Raw genomic sequence first — 20,166 nt, 5'->3', positions numbered from 1 at the left:
CATTTAGAGGAGATGGCTAATTTCCTGGTAACACATGAACAACCTTGACTGACCAGAGAAGAAATAGAACACCTCAACAAACCAATCACAAGTAAAGAGATCTAATCAGTCATCAAAAAGCTTCCTACAAATAAAAGCCCAAGGCCAGATAGCTTCACAGGGGAATTCTACCAAACTTTCCAAAAAGAACTGACACCAATCTTACTTAAACTCTTTCAAAAAATTGAAGAAATGGAACAGTACCTCACTCATTTAATGAAGCCAACATCACTCTAATACAAAAACCAGATAAAGATGCTACAAGAAAGGAAAACTACAGGCCAATCTCCCTAATAAATACAGATGCAAAAATTCTCAACAAAATACTTGCAAATCAAATCCAAAGACACATTTAAAAAAAATCATACACCATGACCAAGTGGGGTTCATCCCAGGCACGCAACGGTGGTTCAACATAAGAAAATCAATCAATGTAGTAGAATACATTAACAAATTAAAAGGGAAAAATCAAATGATTATCTTACTAGATGCTGAAAAAGCATTCGACAAAATTCAGCAACCTTTTTTGAAAAAAAAAAACACTTCAAAAGGTAGGAATTGAAGGAAACTTCCTCAATATGATAAATGGCATATATGAAAAACCAACAGCAGCATAGTACTCAATGGTGAGAGACTGAAACCCTTTCCTCTAAGATCAGGAACGAGACAAGGATACCCGCTGTCACCACTAGTATTCAACATTATGCTAGAAGTTCTAGTCAGAGCAATCTGGCAAGACAAAGAAATAAAAGGCATCCAAATTGGAAAGGAAGAAGTTAAACTGTCATTATTTGCAGATTACATGATCTTATATTTTGAAAACCTTGAGAAATCAACACAGCTACTTGAGCTAATAAATAAATTCCGCAAAGTGGCAGGATACAAGATTAATGCACATAAGTCATAATGTTCCTATGCACTACAAATCACCTAACTGAAGAGACACTCAAGAAAAAGATTCCATTCTCAATAGCAACTAAAAAAATCAAGTACCTAGGAATAAACTTAAGCAAGTATGTAAAAGACTTCTACACAGAAAAGGATACAACTTTACTAAAAGAAATAAAAGGGGGCCTAAAGAGATGAAAAGACATTCCATGTTCATGGACAGGAAGGCTCAATATCGTTAAGATGTCAATCCTACCCAAACTGATCTACAGATACAATGCAATGTCAATCAAAATGCCAACAACCTACTTTGCAGACTTGGAAAAGCTAGTTATCAAATTTATTTGGAAGGGAAACATGACTCAAATTGCTAAAAACATTCTAAAAAAGAAAAACGAAGAGGGAGGACGTACACTTCTTGACTTTGAAACTTACTACAAAGCCACAGTAGTAAAACAGCATGGTATTGGCACAAAGATAGACATCTTGATCAATGGAATCGAATTGAGAATTTGGAAATAGACCCCCAGATCTACGGTCGACTGAGTTTTGATAAGGCCCCAAATCCAGTGAACTGGGACATAACAGTCTCTTCAACAAATGGGGCTGGGAGAACTGGATATCCATATCTAAAAGAATGAAAGAGGATCCCTACCTCACACCCTATACAAAAATTAATTCGAAGTGGATCAAAGACCTCAATATGAGATAGTACCATAAAACTACAAGAAGATAATGTAGGGAAACATCTTCAAGACCTAGTATTAGGAGGTTGCTTCTTAGACCTTATACTCAAAGCACAAGCAATGAAAGAAAAAAAAACAGATAAATGGGAACTCCTCAAAACCAAAAGCTTCTGCACCTCAAAGGAATTTCTCAAAAGGGTGAAGAGGCAACCAGACACTGATATGTTGCATATATAAAGAAATCCTACAACTCAACGACAACAGTACAAACAGCCCAATTATAAAATGGGCAAAAGATATGAAAAGACATTTCTCTGAAGAGGAAATACAAATGGCTAAAAAGCACATGAAAAAATGTTCATCTTCACTAGCTATTATGGAAATGCAAATCAAGACCACAATGAAATACCATCTCACACCAATAAGAATGGCTGCCATTAAACAAAGAGGAAACTACAAATGCTGGAGAGGATATGGAGAAATTGGAACTCTTATTCATTGCTGGTGGAACTGTATAATGGCATAGCCACTCTAGAAGACAGTTTGGTGGTTCCTCAGAAAACTAGATATTGAATTACCCTATGATCCAGCAATTTCACTTCTCGGTATACACTCAAAAGATCTGAAAGCAGTGACAAACAGATAATTGCACACCGATGTTCACAGCAGCATTGTTCACATTTGCCAAGAGATGGAAACAATCCAAATGTCCTTCAAGAGGTGAGTGTATAAACAAAATGTGGTATATACACACAATGGAATACTATGCAGCAGTAAGAAGGAACAAAGTCGTGAAACATATGACAACATGGATGAACCCTGAAGACATAATGCTGAGTGAAATAAATCAGATATAAAAGGAGAGATAATGTATGCTACCAATAATGTAAACTCTGTGAGAAAAGTAAAATAAGTATCTTACAATGTAGAATATAGGGGACTTAGACAGAAGCTAGTGAAGGGGGAACGATAATCTAATATGTATAGATATGATAATGAGGGTGATCTTAATGGTATGGGAATGGACAGGTGTGACTATAGTTATTAATTGCACTGTAAGTATCAGTGACGTATTGAAGGTGAACATGTTTGTAATAGGTTGTTTAAAGGCATGTAACCCACAGAGTAGCACCACAAACCTAAATTAGTGTTAGCATGATATACTTACATGGTATGACCTGGTGCAGAGGGTTAACAAAGTGGTATGGAAAAACTACCCATTTCATACTAAAGACTATATTTAGTAGGAATATCTTACCAACTCTACACTAATACTGGGGATGAATAATTGGCAGCTGATAAGAGTTCTGGGATGTATTATGTTATGATAATTGTTTAAAATTGAAAGTGATGATGATTGTACAACTAAGTGAAGATAATGTAAGAAACTGACCATTTATCTTGGGATAGAATATATATATTAAGTGAAGTTAGGAACCCACTACTTAATAAACCAAGCCCTCAACTTTAGGCTTGCTCTTGTGAAATTCAGGGTTGTAAATGGGAGGCAGAGCCCTCCTATAATTATGCCTAATAGCACCTCCAAGGAACCTCTTTGGTGCTCAGGTGTGGCCTTTCTCTCTCTAAGCCGAAGTTGGCAAATAAATTAATTAACCTCCCCCCTATGAGGGACATGATCCCCAGTGGAATGAATCTCCCTGGCGATGTGGGACATGACACCCAGGAGTGAGCTCAGCCCTGGCAGTGAGGGATTGAAAATGCCTACTTGACCAAAAGCGGGGAAAAGAAAGGTAACAAGCTGAAGTCACAGTGGCTGAGAGATCCCAAATAGAGTCGAGAGGCTATCCTGGAGATTTCTCTTATGCAAGCTCCAGCTAGACATCCCAAATGGCCACAGTATGCCATACCCTTACCAAAAGTAGTTCTCAAATACCTAGGTCCCTACCTGAGATTTTATAAAAGATTCACTCACTAAGTTTTATCTTTCAGAAACTTAAATCCACCAGAGTGTTCCTATACTAGACAATTCCTAAAACCCAGAGGCAACAGCCTCTTTAAGATCAACAATTAGATGCAGCAGCACCCTTCCCCATACTTTCAACACCTCCTTTAATATGAACAAGTTATGGTGCTCACTGCCTAGGCACCCCTGAAGATGAAGAAAGAGATTAAGTGAGAGGAAGGGGTAGCAACGAACAAGATAATGAATGCTGATACTTTATATAATTATATATATATTTTTGGATGCTGGGGTGTTGGAAGGGCTGGAAGGAGGTACATGACATGGTGGAACTGTTGCCTGTAGCATCCTGTGGGATTTGCTCTATAGCTGCTCACTGAATTGCACCTTGAAGGTCTTCACCTTTCTGTATATACTTTGTATTGCATAATAGGGAAGGGACTGAGACTGTGGAAATGCAACCCATAACAATTTTTAAAATTACTTATGCTACTGCTTGTTGAGCCATCAAGAGCTGACACCTTTCTGTATGTATATTATATTTTACAATAATGGAAATGGCTGAAGTTGTGGAACTGTGACTCTGACTTTCTTTGAAATTTGCTCTCTAACTGAAATTGTACTTTGAAGGTTATCATTGTTATGTATATATGTTAAAGTTCACAATAACAATAAATAAATAATTGAAAAAAATAAAAAAGTGAACCACAACCAAAAAAAAGTAAAAAATTAAGTTATCGCGGATATCTCGATGACAAAATGTAAGCTATCAGAATTACTGAAACTTTAGCTTATAATCTAACCAAAATATCATTTAACGATGTCATTTGCAGTGTTTGAACAAAGAATATTCTAAAACATCAAGTCTATGGAAAACCAAAAATATGAATTGCAGACTTAAGATGGTTTTGGTGAAAATGTGGTAACTATTGAAATGCTTTACTCATCCTAAAGTAGAGAGAAAACTGGAATAATAATGAAAACGGAAGAACAGTCATAGCAAGAAGATAAAAGTAGCTAGAAAATAGCCTAACATAGAGCTGATTATAATTTTGAAATACTGATAAGAACAACACATAACCTAAGAGGTAAAGCATGCTATTTGTGAACAAGATAGAAATCATAAATACTTGTTGAATGAAGGAAGGAATAAATGCAGGCTTATCTTCATTATGACTTTTCAAATTGACAATACAAATCTTCAAAAGTCAATTTTACAAATTATATATCATAAATATACAAAAATGATTTTATTATAGTCAATTAGGTAGCAAAATAAGGAAGATACCTTAGTAGCTCACTTAATTACATCTAATTAAGTTTAATATGTAGAAATAGAAAGTATTACTAACAGATATCAATTGCATTTTCATTAAGATTACTGACAGTACTAAAATGTACAAAAAGTTAATCATGCTGGACAAATCAATAAATGTAACCTTGAAAATCCCCACTTCTCATAAGAATAGCTCATTTTGTGTTAATTTTCAATTCTGAATACTTCAGATCAAATGTGTTACTTGACAAGTAAATAAAGTGACTACCACTTTTTAAGAGCTATTTGCCAGGCACTGTAATAGCATTTTGCATATTATTACTTAATTTAATCCTTACGACCCCAAAGCTTTAGATTTTAGATAAGAAAACTAAAATTAGAGGTTTAGAAACTTGCCTAAAGTCACATAATTAACTACTAAGTAACATCACTGGTTTCACTTCATAGTTTATGCCCTTAAGCATTATGTTATACTTCATCACACATGTAGTAAAAACAAAAAACTATGTCAGATAATTTGAAGAATTTAACACTGCTCAACTAAGTACAAACTCTATCCAACTGAGAAATAACAATATTCACTTTTAAAACCAAAATTATTCCCTTAAGAGATTAGTATTAAGTAATCTCGTTCCAATTGTGCTTTTTTTTCATAACTTTCAATATGTTAAGACCTTGAATGTACAAATGGACAGTTAATAGCTCCATTAAGTTATGGAAGAATTAACCCAGAGTATCAGATAAGCACCTAAAATCTTTCCTGGAATTAGGATAATGTAGTATTCCTCGTATTTAGGGAAGATCAAGAGTTGGCAAAGATGTTAATTCCATATCAAGTAAATAAATATTTAACTGCCTTATGATTTAGTACAATAAATCTAATTTCCAATACATAATTTATGATATTGGGAAATGTTACACAAGTAATTTTTTAAAAACAACTAAACATTACAAAAACTATTGATGCTATAACCTTCTTATATTATACAACACTTTTTCTTTACATAAGAAAACACATGAAAGCAAAAATGAATATTTGTGTGCATGCATAAAATATAAGTTACTTTTACAAATACTGCTTTAACTTATATGCAGGTACAACCCAAGCCTCTTTCTTACTTTCCGTCTTTCAGGTCCATTGAATGCAATATGCCTTGCTTCTTCCACAGTCTCACAGACTAGGCCATTTCCACACACAAACTGTATCACTTTCTTCAGCTGAGGAAACTGAGTCTTTATAACATCAATCACCATTTTACAGCCTTTAATCTCCCTCAATCTTTCATTTATTGGCTTGATCTAAAAGGTTTAAAAATACTTAATATATTAGATACACTAAAATAAAAACCAAATGTTCATTACATTCCTTCTCACAAAACATGAATAAGCCTAACAGCAAAAGATTAGTAAATAGTATGCCTCATATATGGTAAGAGTTTGACAAGAACCCCGTGAACCATATCCTACCACTGGCTCAGGCATAATATTAAAAAAAAAAAAAAAAAAAAGAAAGCCAAAAACAAAACAAAACTCTGTGCATTAACTAGCTGGGACACAACAGTGCTCCATGTTCTCAAAATCATAAAATCTAAGGGGAGAAATACCCATTTAGATAAGGATCCAAAGAGTGACACAATACTACAGAACTTAAAAAATCATTTTAGGCTTAAATGATCAGGAAAGTCTTCAGAGCCTCTTGCACATGACTTTTAAGTTGGGTATACATATAGATGAAAAAGTGTCTGCAATGTATTATTGAAAAAAGCAATTATGATCTCACTTTTGTGAAACAAAGCAAAACAAACAAAAACCCTATATATAACCAACATGTACTTGGGAATATAGATGTATATAAATGTGGTTTGTATGGAAACAATCTTAAGTAGTTACCATTAAAGGACAGGAATTGGGCATTAAGAAGGATGAGGAGTATTCCCTTTGTATCTGACACACTTTATTAGATTTTTAAAAAATGAGTGTGCCTTGAAAAAAAACTCTCAAGCGAGGAACAAGTAAAACAAGATTTGAAGAGGCAGATGAATGAGGCTAAGATATTTTAGTGGGCAAAAGTTACAGATAAGCAAAGCAAGGCAGTACAAAAGGCAGGTAGGTGTAGACCATAACAGTAACAGCAGCTAGCATTTATTGAGTACATGCTCTAGGCATCGTGCTAGGTGTTTTACAGGTAACCATTCCTTGCAATAATCCAATAAGGTAAGTATTAATTCCTCCACTTCACAGATGAAGAAACTAAAGCTCAGAAAAATTAAGAATGAATCAGTGAAAGCTAATTAGAAGTTGAGTTGAGGTCCAAACTTAGGACAGTCCAACTCCAGAGCACGTGGTCTTAGCCACCATGCATCCTGCCTACAGTTTAGAGTCTTGCTTGCTGGACCAAACAGAATATTTTCTTTAGCAGGCAATGAAAAAAAAATCACTGAAGGATCTTAGTCATGACAATGTGACAGAGTTCCTGCCTCAGTCATTTAGATTCTGGATACTCTAAGACCTCTCAATATATACCTCAAGGCTCAAAATTTAGCCTGTCCCACTAAGAGCTGAAAACACTGGACCAAGTATTCACAGCCAGGACTCTGGGTTGGCATTTCACTCAAAGACATTTTATCCATCTCCTTAGACTTTGCTATAGAGCAAAAGAGATTGCCTGCTAGTGGGCAGACTGGTGCACTGCTGGAGCAATGGTCTCAAAATCACCAAGGTAGAAGTATAGCAAACTAGATTAGGAAGAAATGAGATGAAGTCTAGAAAGATAGCATCTATTGATAATATTCTTGGCCTGTAAATGCAATTAACACCAACCATTTGAAGGACTGGCATCCAAGCTTCAATTTTTCAAACACTACTATAAGTTTTAGCCAATAAAAACATACTTTTAATGGACAAGATTTTAACAATACTAAATACTGTAACATTGAAAATTTCTTACATCAAGGTAATCTAGGGCAAGGAATGTCTCTGGTTCAGCTCTTTCCTCTTTCAGAAATCGAATACAATTTCTTGCTACTTTTTCAGAGGTTACAACAATGGCAATCATGTAGCGGCCAAAAAGTTTAGTAACAGCCAGCTGGTATTTCTTATGAATAGGATGACACAGGTCAAGCAGTCTTCCAAACTTAGCAGGTTTCAAAAAAGGAAAGAAAAACACATAAATTAATGAGGAACATAGAATTCATTGTTTTCTGAAAAGTAGTATAGACCAAAACTAATTTTAAAAAAAATATACATACCAAAACTTAATACAGACTTTGCATTCAAACAGATTGACATTTCCTTATGAAATGACCATCTAAGTGTACAGTATGATACCATACTTCATTTAAGAAAAGAGTAATGAGGGACTGGTTACTGCTAAATATTAAGTACTACTAAATGCCAAAGTATTAAAATATTTTATAAAGCTACAGTAATGAAATATTATTCATCCACCAAGAATGTATTCATTAAACAAGAATCTATGAGTCCCCTACTATGTGCAGGAACTAAGCTAGATGTTGTGTAAGCATTATGGAACAGAACAGATAATCTCTGATCTCAAGAGCTTTCAATCTAGTAAGGAAGAAAGACATAAATAATTAGTATCCACATGCATATAGAGTTTAATAATAGACACTGTGACAGAAAGTACAGAGTGTTGTAAGAGAATATAATGGGATCAGTTAGGATGGAGAAAGTCAGGGAAGGTTTCCCACAAAGAAGCTTTACTTGAGCTAAGATCTGAAAAATAATCAAGAATTAGACTAAAGTTAAAAACTTTAGAAAATATCTGAATGTTAATCATCCTATATCAATGGTCCCTAGAACACCTGAAGATTAAATTAGATATTTTTGGATGCTTTCTTTCATTTGTTTGGTTCTACTTCAGGGATGTCAATTTCCTTATGATAGATGATTGCTGTCATTCATATTTATTATCTTTGCAAAAACTGTTTTCATCTGTTTTGTCATTTTTTTTCTCCATTTAACCTGTGATTATCTCAAGCCTTTCTTCTGGGTCAATTTGATTTTCAGCTGTGCAACCCATTACCTGTTATTTCTAACATATTTATTAGTTCAGTAATAATATTTTGTTCTTGATTTTTTTCTTAGCTCTACAATTTCCCTTTCCATTTTTACTGTTTTCAGGTTCTTATTATATTTTCCATAGCACAAAACAATCATGGGAGATTCTGTTCTGTAACCTTCTTTCAGAATGGGTTCAACTTTTAAATGTTTTAAAATATTTTATTTCTTCTTCCTCTTATGTGTAACCATAGCTGCTACCCTGATTCTTTTCACCCTGCTTATTATGTTTAATGTGGTCAGCTCTGTTTAGACCTTTTATTTGCTAGGATGGATAACTTCTTGATTCCCTTCCTCCAAAAACGAGATGGTTATCTCCTCTGAGCAATAGTTGATGGACTAAATATCTCATGTCCTATCCAACTTTCCATAACCTCAGACTTGGAGTGTCGGGGTGAGAGAGCCCAGTTAAGGCTGTACTTACTCTTTGTTTAAATACATGAGTTCTCTCTGTTCTGAGTTTTTAATTAATACCATGCACAAAGGTTCCTCTACCTTGGGGGAGGACAAATCCTGTTTGGGGAAGAAGGCTTCAAAATGGCCTCACTTTAATGAGGAGCCCTAGAGACCTTGCTTCCATCTGAGAGCATTTGAGGTTCGCTTTCCCTGATTCACTAGTTTTTTTTAAACAGCATTATTGAGACATATTTCACATACCATACAGTTCACCCATTTAAAGTGTACAATTTGATGGTTCTTAGTATATTCAGATATGTGCAAACATCACTTCGAATAGCTTTAGAATATTTTCATCACCTCAAGAAGAAACACCTTTATCACCTTATATCTCTCCCGTTCTCTCCCTCAGCCCAAAGCAACCACTAATCAGCTTTCTGTCACTACATATTTCTCTCTTCTGGACTTTCTTAAGAATAAAAACACACTGTGTGGTCTTTTATGACTTGCTTCTTTCACTTAAAATGTTTTCAAGGGTCATCCATGTTGAAGAATTTATCATTACTTCATTCCTTTTTATGGATGAATAATATTCTATTGTACGGATATATCATATTCTAGTCATCAATTTGCCCACTGATGGACATTTGGGTTGTTTCCATATTTTGTTATTATGAATAATATTGCTACATTCTGTGTGGACATATGTTTTCCTTTCTCTTGGGTATACACCTAGGGGTAGAATACCTGGGTCATATGGCACTTCTGTTTAATCCTTTGAGGAACTGCCAGACTGTTGTTCAAAGTGGCTATACCATTTTACATTCCCACCAGAAGTTTACAAGGGTTCCAGTTTCTACACAATCTCACCAACCCATACTGACTTTTTGATTCTAGCCATCTAGTGGGTGTGCAGTGGTATCTCTGTGGTTTTGATTTGCATTTCCTTGATGATTAAGGATGCTGAGCATCTTTTTGTAGGCTTATTAGCCATTCGTGTATCTTTGGAGAAATTTCATTTCAGATCCATATTAGTCAGGGTTCTCAAGGGAAAGAACCAACAACATATTATATGTAAATATTAAGAGATTTGCTATAGGAATTGGCTAATGCAACTGTGGGGAAAGACAAGTCAGAATTCTGTGGGTCAGGTTTTAAACTGGGAACTCTGATGAAGGCTTTCAATGAATTCCCAAGGAGAAGCTGGCTGCTTCAAGTACAGGCACATACCATACTACTGAAATCATCAGTTTGACTACCGAAATCATCAGTTCTCCCTTTAAGGCCTTCAACTGATCAGAAGAGACTTCTCTCATTGCTGAAGGCAATCTCCTTGGTTGACTGTAGATGTAATCAGGCACAGATACAATCAACTTATTTTGATTACTGATTAAATCTGCTGTAATAGTTTTATTGAGATTGTTTATTTCTTGTTGAGTCAGTCTTGGTATTTTTTTTTTTTTTTGTCATTTTAGGGATTTGTCTATTTTATTTAAGTTATCTAATTTGTTGGCACACAATTGTTCATAATATTCTTTTGTAATCCTTTTTATTTCTGTAAGGTCAGTAGTAATGTCCTCTGTTTAAATCCACAAAATATCCTCACAATCATTAACAATCAGGCTAGTGCTTGCTTGACCTAAGAACTGGACACAATAACCTAGCCAAGTTGACACATGAACTTTACCATCACAAGATCTTTTGCCCATTTTAAAAAAAAATTGGGTTATTGATTTTTTATATATATTCTAAATACAAGTCCCTTAGCAGACACATGATTTGCAATTTTTTTCCCATTCTGTGGGTTGTCTTTTCACTTTCTTGATGGTGTCCTTTGAAACACAAAAGTTTTAATTTTGGTGAAGTCCGATTTATCTTTTTGTTGTTGTTGCTTGTGCTTTTGGTGTTATATCCAGGAATCCTTGCCAAATCCAAGGCCATCAAGATTCACCCCATGTCTTTTTCTAGTTTTACAATTTTCGCTTACACCTAGGCCTTGATCTATTTTGAGTTAATCTTTGTATATGACATGAGGTAAAAGTTTTGCAGGAGTTAACCTGGTGACAACCATTTGCTGAAAAGAGTATTCTTTCCCCACTGAATGGCCTCAGCATCTGTGTCAAAAATCATTTGGTCATTTGATTTCTGGAATCTCAATTCCATTCTGTGGATCTATTCTGTGTGTGTACTACCATCTTGATTAGCAGTGTTTTGGAGTAAGTTTTGAAATTGGGTATGAGTTCTCCTACATTGTTCTTTTTCAGTATTGTTTTAGCTATTCTGGGTCCCTTGCAATTCCATATGAATTTTAGAATCAGCTTGTAAACTTGTACAAAGAATTCAGCTGGGAGTCTGATAGGGACTGTGTTGAACGTACAGATCAGTTTGGGGAATACTGGCATCTTAACAATGTTAAGTCTTCTGATCCATGAACATGGGATGTTTTTCCATTTATTGAGATCTGCTTTAATTTCGTTCAACAATGTTTTAGTTTTCAGAGTATAAGTTTTGTGCTTTTGTTAAATTCATTCCTAAGTATTTTATTGTTTTGATGCTATTGTGAATGGAAATGTTTTCTTAATTTCATTTTCGGATGTTCATTCCAAGAGTATAGAAATAAGACTGATTTTTGTATACGAAACTCGTTTTTAGGTTCTAATATTTTATTAATGGATTTCCTAGGGTTTTCTATATATGAAACCATGTCATCTGCAAATATAGTTTTACTATTTCCTTTCCAATTTAGATGCCTTTTATTTCTTTTCCCTGTCTAACTGTCCTGGCTAGAACCTCCAACACAATGTTGAATAAATGTGGCAAGAACAGACATCTTTATCTTGTTCTTGATCTTATGGAGAAAGCATCCAGTCTTTCACCAACATGTATGACATTAGCTATGGGTTTTTCACAGACGACTTTTATCAGGAAAGAGTATTGGCTATTGACAATGCTTTTTCTGTACCTATTGAGATAATCATGTGATTTTTATTTTTTATTCTATTGATATGATGTATTATATTCATTGGTTTTCAGATGCTGAAAAAATTGCTTCCCTGGTCATAGTGTATAATTTTTTTTAAATGTTGTTGGATTTGGTTTGCAGCATTTTGTTGAGGATTTTTGGATCCATATTCTTAAGAGATATTGGATTGATCTGTAGTTTTCTTTTCTTGTGATGTCTCTGGTTTTATCATCAGGGTAATACAGGCCTCATAAAATCGGCTGGGAAGTATTCTCTACTCTTCTACTTTTTTGGAAGAGTTTGTGAAGAAATGGCATTAATTCTTTCAATGTCTAATAGAATTCAGAGGTGAAACCAAGTGGGATCTGGGCTTTTTTTTGTGGGTAGGATTTTGATTACTGATTAAATCTGCTGTAATAGTTTTATTGAGATTGTTTATTTCTTGTTGAGTCAGTCTTGGTATTTTTTTTTTTCCCATCATTTTAGGGATTTGTCTATTTTACTTAAGTTATCTAATTCGTTGGCACACAATTGTTCATAATCTTTTGTAATCCTTTTTATTTCTGTAAAGTCAGTAGTAATGCCCTCTGTTTCATTTCTGATTCTAGTAATTTTCTCTTCTTTTTTTCTCCTGGTTATACCAGCTAAATATTTATCAATTTTGTTGGTATTTCCAAAGAATCAGCTTTTGGTTTCTCTATTGTTTTCCTAATCTATATTCCATTAATTTATGCTCTAATCAATGTTATTTCATTCCTTCTGCTTGCTTTAGGTTTAGTTTGCTCTTCTTTTTCTAGTGTCTTAAGGTGGAAGGTTAAGTAATTGATTTGAGATCATCCTTATTTCTTAACCTAGGCATTTTATAGCTGTAGATTTCTCTCAGAGCACTAATTTAGCTGCATCCCTTAAGTTTTGGTATGTTTTACCTTTGATTTTAATTCATCTCAGAGTATTTTCTGGTTTCCCTTTTGATTTCTTCTTTGACCCAGGGGTTATTTAGGACTGTGTTGTTTAATTTCATTCATGAGTTTCCCTACTTCTTCCCTTTTATTGATTTCTAATTTCATTCCATTGTGGTTGGAGAACATACTTTCCTTGCTGATATTCTATTTGTTCTATCCATTATTAAAAGTAGGGCCTTCAAGTTTCCAACTATTATTGTTTAATTATCTATTTCTCCTTTCTATTTCTGTCAGTTTTTGCTTCATGCACTCTGGTGCTGTTATTAGAATTCATCAGTTGTTTCATCCAATACCCTCCATTTAGAAAAGGAAAAGGAATTTAATTACATATGAGTTTGTTTCTTATGAGGTTAAGGGATGCTCGGTGAGAATTCTCAGGAAATAATTTATCCATTTGTCAGTTTGGCTTCTGCAGAGTAGAGTTAGGAGCAAGCTTTTTTTTTTGAAATCCTGGACCACTATCATCTTTTGAAGTTTAGTTTATTACAATAGCTTGAGCCTCATTCCTGGTTTGGTTGTTGAAACAATTTTTGTCATTTTGTTAGATACTGGAAGAAGGAGATTTTGAGGCCCAGCTTTATAATTTCATCATTATCTAGAAGTGAAAAATCAACATTTAAGAGCTAGTAAGTAAAAAAGGATGCTGTAAAGAAAATGGAGATGATGAGGCCAAAGAGACAGGAGGAAAACCAAGAAGAGTACAGTATCATAGAGGCCAATGGACAAGTGTTTCAAACTACAGCAAGTGGTTAACTGTACCAAATGCTGAAAATAGGCCACCATAAAATAAGGACTGTACAGTGTACACTGGTGTCAGTGACGAGACAGTAAGAGGCCAGAACCCTGATACCAAAGGAAATAATTCTGTGACACTGATAACCCAAGCAACAGGTGATATCACTGTATTTTAGCTAATGAAATACACTAGCAATAATGAATGTACGGTAAGATTTATAGAATAAAAATACTTGTATTAAAAGTATGTGAATGATGAAGAACAGGAGGTTTGAAGCTATGTGTTTGAGGAGAGCCAGACTACTCATGGCCCCTGGGTCCTGTGGGGATATTGGCCATAACTTGGACTTTCTGGGTACTGTGTTCTTGTCACTGTTTCTCCACCAAAATTATTATCTATTGACACTTTTGAAACTTATATACATTTTACTCAATTATTTACTGCTCTATTTTAAATATAAATAAATTGTCAAACACAAACTTTAAAGATTTCTGAAATAATTTTGCTTCCTAATAATGTTCAAATTTCTAATTCAAAACAAGAAGGTATTATTTTCATCATATAGGAAAGCTTCACCTTTTTTGTCTTATTTAACTATTTATTTTTATTTACCACAGAATCTGGATAAAGTCTTTTGAGGTGTTCCAGAACCTCTGCTCTCTTTTGCTGACGTTTTCCCTCATGAGTGTCAATTCCAGCATTCTGCAATTCAGTGCTAATAAGTTTCAATTCTTCATTAACTTCAGACATTCTTGATTTTGTTTTTTCAATTTCTTCCACTAGGGCTTCTTCTTGCTGTTTTTTCTCTTTCAAGCAATCACTATATAATAACAAAAGCTTATTTAGTAAAAAGAAAAAGTAAGATTTAGAGATTATAAGATGCAATAAACTCAGGTCTGGCATTATGGGGGAATGGAGTAGTTCTCTATCAATTCTTCTAGAATGAAAAGTACAATAAAATAAACCTAACACCAAAGATGAGCAAAGGAGATTTTGATCATTCTTTGTTGATTCAAAAGATACATATTTCTGAATACTGAAAAAGTAAATAAATTACAGCAATCACCATGAGCTTAGTAATAAGGAAATGTCAATTAAAAAGAAATTTTTACTGATAGAATACTTCAGTTATACTAGCTTTCAAGATATAACATTACTTTTATTATAAAAAACGAATACCAACTACTGCTTTACATTTATATTTTCAAAATTTAAATATTTATATTGTGGAATAGTGTAATGTTAACTACCTATTATGAAATGAAAAACAATGGATGACTGTGAACATTACGGTATAGTGGGGCATTCAGTTGATGTACAGAAATATACCAGACCCTTGAGGCGCACGAAAGTTGCAAGGGGGTTTCTTTACTACACCTACATGCATGTCTTTGTATATTCCTCCAACTTCTCTATTCGTTTTCTATAATCTTCTATTTGTTCTTTTATTTGTTTTAGATTTCCCTAAAATAGGAAATGAAACCAGTATCAATTACAACAATTTACAGCTAATAAACTTGATTATTTTTCTCTATATACCCAGAACTTAATATATTATAATATTATACTATCTATAAGCTGTTCTATTTGAAATATATAAAATACAACTATATGAAAATACCTGTAAGAGTAAATTTTAATTTTGAAAGGCAATGTGATATAGAGTTTTAAAGTTACACAGATTAGGGTTCAAATCCTGACTCCACCATTTACTAGTGGAGTCATATCTCATCTCCAGCAAGCTTACTCATAACTTCAAACTCCAAGGGTATTATTTTCAAATATATATACACAGTTCTTATCTATCCGTCATAGTAATTCATTCAATAAGTTTGTTCACTGGCTACCATGTGCTAGAACTATAAATACAATAATTAACAAGATAAGAATCTCTGCCCTTAAGGAATAATGTCTGGTGAGAGAGACAAATAAATAAGCAAGCACAGGGGACAGTAGGTAAGTATTAGAATATATAGGAATCTACAGGGCAACTAGTAGGCTTGTGGGCAGGAAGCCTTCACAGAAATCCAGCTCTTTTCACTTGACATTAAATCCAAATACTGTGGTGGTCTCCAGATGGTTTCATATTGCTAATCCTGCCCCTGTCTAATTCATCCTGCACACTATAGCCAAGATTAATCTGTCTCACTTCCTTACAAAATAGTCTAAAACTAGGAATATATAAAAGTAAAAACCCTATTTCCTTTTCAGGAGATGACACATGGAAAAGAGTACAAATACCATACCTTTCAAGTAGAAAAGAAGAAACATAGTCTATGAAATCTTATATTTTTCTCATTCATCACACAAACTCCCTGAACAAACTTCTTCTGTTCTAGGTGCTAGAGTTATAAAAATCATTTATAATCATTTCTTTTCTCAAGGAACTCATAAAATTTGAAATTAAGAGTCGCCACGTCAAAATTCTATGATCTCACTTAAGGTTTCCACTAACAGAGCAAAAATCAAGGCTAGTCAATTAGGAATATCAAGTTTAGTCAACTGAGAACACCTGTCTCTGTGCCTTTATTATGGCAAGTCCCAGAGCTTATTTCATACCAGATGCATACCTACGTGGACCCAAGTGGATCTCTTAGGGGTTATGCAAAAAGGTTTGGAACAAATTTCAGACAAGGCTTAGGTTGAAGAATAGGCTTCACTGGAGAAAATGTAAAAGGCTGTTGTCAACAAGAGAAGAGAAGGCCCAGGTCCCCTACTTGCCCATCATCCCACCAAGAGGTATGTCAGGACCCGGATGCTCTGCTGCACACACAATGGGTATAATCGTACTACCTTGGTACCAGGTATTCTGGATTTGGAATGCCAGCTTTTCATGCAAGTTGTCTGGGACAACCAACTAACTACTACCCAGCACCTAGAGATCTTGGGACCTGTGGGAAAGTTAAAGCCCTTCCTATCAGGGAAGGGAGTCATCAGTCCTGTGGGAAACTGAGTTTGGCTACAGATTTTCTCCACTCTTTTCCACGCTGGCATTTTTTTTTTCTTTTTCTATCAGTGTTTTTGCATTCAAATGACAACTGCAATTCAACCAATGCTTAGTAACAGCCAGTAAGTGCAAGGTTCTACAACAGACACTGCTGTGAATCCTGACTTTACGAAGCTTCCAGTCAAATAGAACTGTGCCAACTAATTTTTCTGCAATGTAAAAGCCTTTAGATATGAGTTAAGAACAACAGGGAATTGTGGGAAGATGGAGGAGCAGGAAACTTCAGGAATCAGATACTCCACCAGAACTATTAAATAGGCAGGAACTGTCTGAATCAACTCTTTCAAAACTCTGGAGTCCAGAAGAACACTGTACAGCATCCATGGAAGAGTGGGAGAAAGAGAATGCCAATAAACTGTTCTCTCCACGCAGTGGTTACTGTCACCCTCCCCTACTCTTACGGCAGGCAGTGTGGGGTCCAGACCCTGGCATAGCTTGCTGGTGCCAGAGTGGGACACAAAAATCCAGTGCCCCAAGATTGAGGGTGGGGGCACAATCCAATTGCTGATCTCTGCTTTGACTGGCTATTTCAGATCACTGGGCAGCCACTGTTTCAACCTGCCCTGGACAAAGGTGGTGGAGGAGACTTAAAGACAGTACCTTCCTCAGAGCTGTGAAGGACAGGTGAAAACTTGCATTTGCTGGGCAGGTGCTGAGTCAGGAAAGCACAGCTTTGGGGAGTGTAGAAGAAGCTCCTGGTGCCCTTCCTGGCCCTCCATTATTGCCTCCTCAGGGCAGTTTGGAGCCAACCAGCCCTCCCTTTGTGGGTCACTGGCTTTGCTCTGGCTGGGATAGACTGACTTGGGTAACTCCTCTCCATTGGGTCACAGAATTTGCCCTCCAGGCAAAAGCAGCTCAAGATAAGGAAAGCAGTGTAAGAAACAGTTGAGGCAGGTGGTCTGGGGCAAAGGCTTTCCTGCTTTAAGTCCAGCAATGGAACAACAGGGAGAGGGAGAAGGTGTGTTTCCTGGGAAGCACAAGGGACATTCAAACTGCTGTAAACAGGGGATCTCCAAAGGCCACTAAAAGCACAAGCCCAGGCCAAGCCACAGGCCCAGAAAAGACAGGAAGGACCCTGCGCTTTGCATTTGCTTTGGGAGGACCTTCCTGACAGGAGGGCTGACATTCAAGAAAATCTCTGTCATATCACCAGCTGGATACAAACTCAAGAAACAGACATCTTAGTGAGTAAACCTGAGTTAACATTTAAAAATATTAAAATGTACAGTGTGCAAAAAAAGATAAGCCAAAGAAACAAAAATGATGGCCCATCCAAAAGTAGAGGATAGAAATCCAGAAAACATCAACAAAGAAGACCAGACTGTGGACATACCAAAGACTTAAGAAAAATGATCTTCAATACGCTCAAGGAGATGAAGAAAAATGCAGAGAAAGAACTAAGAGGAAACAATGACTGAACAATATGAGAATCTTAATTAAAAGAGAGAAATTTTAAAAAGGAACCAAACAGAACTACTGGAGCTGCAGACAACAATAACTGAAATAAAAAATTCCCAAAAACAGACTGGAGCTGGCAGAAGAATCAGTGAACTCGAAGGTAACTCAATTGAAATGAGTCAGGCTGAGGAGGAGAAAGAAAAAAGAATTATAAAAAGCTAAAATAGCCCAAGAGAACTCTGAGACACCATCAAGCCTACCACTATACTCATTATGGGAGTCCCAGAAGGAGAAGAGAGAAATGGGAAGAAGGAATGTTCAAAGAGATAATGACAGAAAACTTCCCAAACTCCGCAAAAGATGTGAATATGCACAAATTCCAGAGAACACCAAAAAGGAAAAACTTGAAAAAAAATATGCCCATCACATACTAGTCAAACTGTCAAATGCACTGGGCAAAGAGAAAGTTCTGAAAACTTCAAGAAAAAAGCCAACATATTATGTACAAGGGAGTCCCAATTAGATTAAGTTTTGATTTCTCATCAGAAACCATGGAGACAAGAAAGCAGTGGGATGAAATACTTAAAGTGCTGAAAGAAAGACTGCCAACCAAGAATTACATATCTGTGACACTTTCTTTTAAAAAAGAGGGAGAGATTAAGACATTCCCAGATAAACAAAAGCTGAGGGAGTGTATCACCACTAGGCCTGCCCTACAAGCAACCCTTAAGGGAGTTCTTCAGAATGAAAGGAAAGGACACTAGATAGTGGTTCAAAGCAGCACAAATAAAAAAAATCTTCAGGTAAAGGAAACCACTTGGGTCTGTAATGTATTTTTTGGTATGTAAAAATAATTCTTGCAGGTGCTAAAATGCAAATACATAAAAAGTAATGATAAATTTGTGGTTTTGTATATACAATGGACAAAGTTATAATTTGTAACAAAAAAGTGGTAGGGGGATGTTCTAGTTTGCTAATGCTTCTGGAATGCAAAACACCAGAAATGGATTGGCTTTTGTAAAAGGGGGTTTATTTGGTTACACAGTTCCAGTCTTAAGGCCATAAGGTGTTCAAGGTAATGCATCAACAATTGGGTACCTTCACTGGAGGATGGCCAGTGGTGTCTGGAAAACCTCTGTTAGTTGGGAAGGCACGTGGCTGGTGTCTGCTCCAGAGTTCTGGTTTCAAAATGGCTTTTTCCCAGGACGTTTCTCTCAAGGCTTCAGCTTCTCTGCAAAATGTCACTCTCACTTGCTCTTGGGGCATTTATCCTCTCTTAGCTTCTCCAGAGCAAAAGTCTGCTTTCACCATAAGGACCACACTCCCCTTTGTCTAGTTTATGGATGGATGAGTAGAAAAATAGGGGAAGGAAACAAACAGACAAAGGTACCCAGTATTCTTTTTCACTTCAATTGCTCTTTTTCACTCTAATTATTATTCTTGTTATTTTTGTGTGTGTGCTAATGAAGGTGTCAGGGATTGATTTAGGTGATGATCAACTATGTAATGGTACTGTAAACAATTGAAAGTACGATTTGTTTTGTATGACTGCGTGGTATGTGAATATATCTCAATAAAATGAAGATAAAAAAAAAAAAAAAAGTCTGCTTTCAAAGGCCATCTCCAAAATGTCTCTGTAAACTGCACTTCCTCTCTCAGCTCCTGTGCATTCTTCAAAGTGTCCCTCTTGGCTGTGGCAAGTTTGCTCCTTCTGTCTGAGCTTATGTAGTGCTCTAGTAAATTAATCAAGGCCCACGCTGAATGGGTGAGACCACACGTCCATGGAAATTATCCAATCAGAGTTACTGCCTACAG

General features: G+C 35.6%; 1 protein-coding gene across 2 annotated transcripts in view; it reads right to left on the bottom strand.

Annotated features, from left to right (window-relative positions):
* Window positions 1-20,166, bottom strand: part of SMC1B (structural maintenance of chromosomes 1B) — a 134,888-nt gene that overhangs the window by 59,868 nt on the left and 54,854 nt on the right. For both annotated transcript variants that reach the window (XM_037846362.1, XM_037846363.1), the window contains exons 8-11: window positions 15,328-15,410; window positions 14,559-14,766; window positions 7,758-7,943; window positions 5,930-6,109 (exon numbers count right to left, since the gene is read on the bottom strand). In XM_037846362.1, the coding sequence (XP_037702290.1) occupies window positions 5,930-6,109; window positions 7,758-7,943; window positions 14,559-14,766; window positions 15,328-15,410 (657 nt within the window). The remainder of the gene's footprint in view (window positions 1-5,929; window positions 6,110-7,757; window positions 7,944-14,558; window positions 14,767-15,327; window positions 15,411-20,166) is intronic.

Source organism: Choloepus didactylus, chromosome 8, assembly GCF_015220235.1.
Source record: "Choloepus didactylus isolate mChoDid1 chromosome 8, mChoDid1.pri, whole genome shotgun sequence".
Taxonomy (NCBI): Eukaryota; Metazoa; Chordata; class Mammalia; order Pilosa; family Megalonychidae; genus Choloepus; species Choloepus didactylus.
Note: the sequence above shows the minus strand (reverse complement) of the source record. Positions and strands in the feature narration are given on the sequence as shown.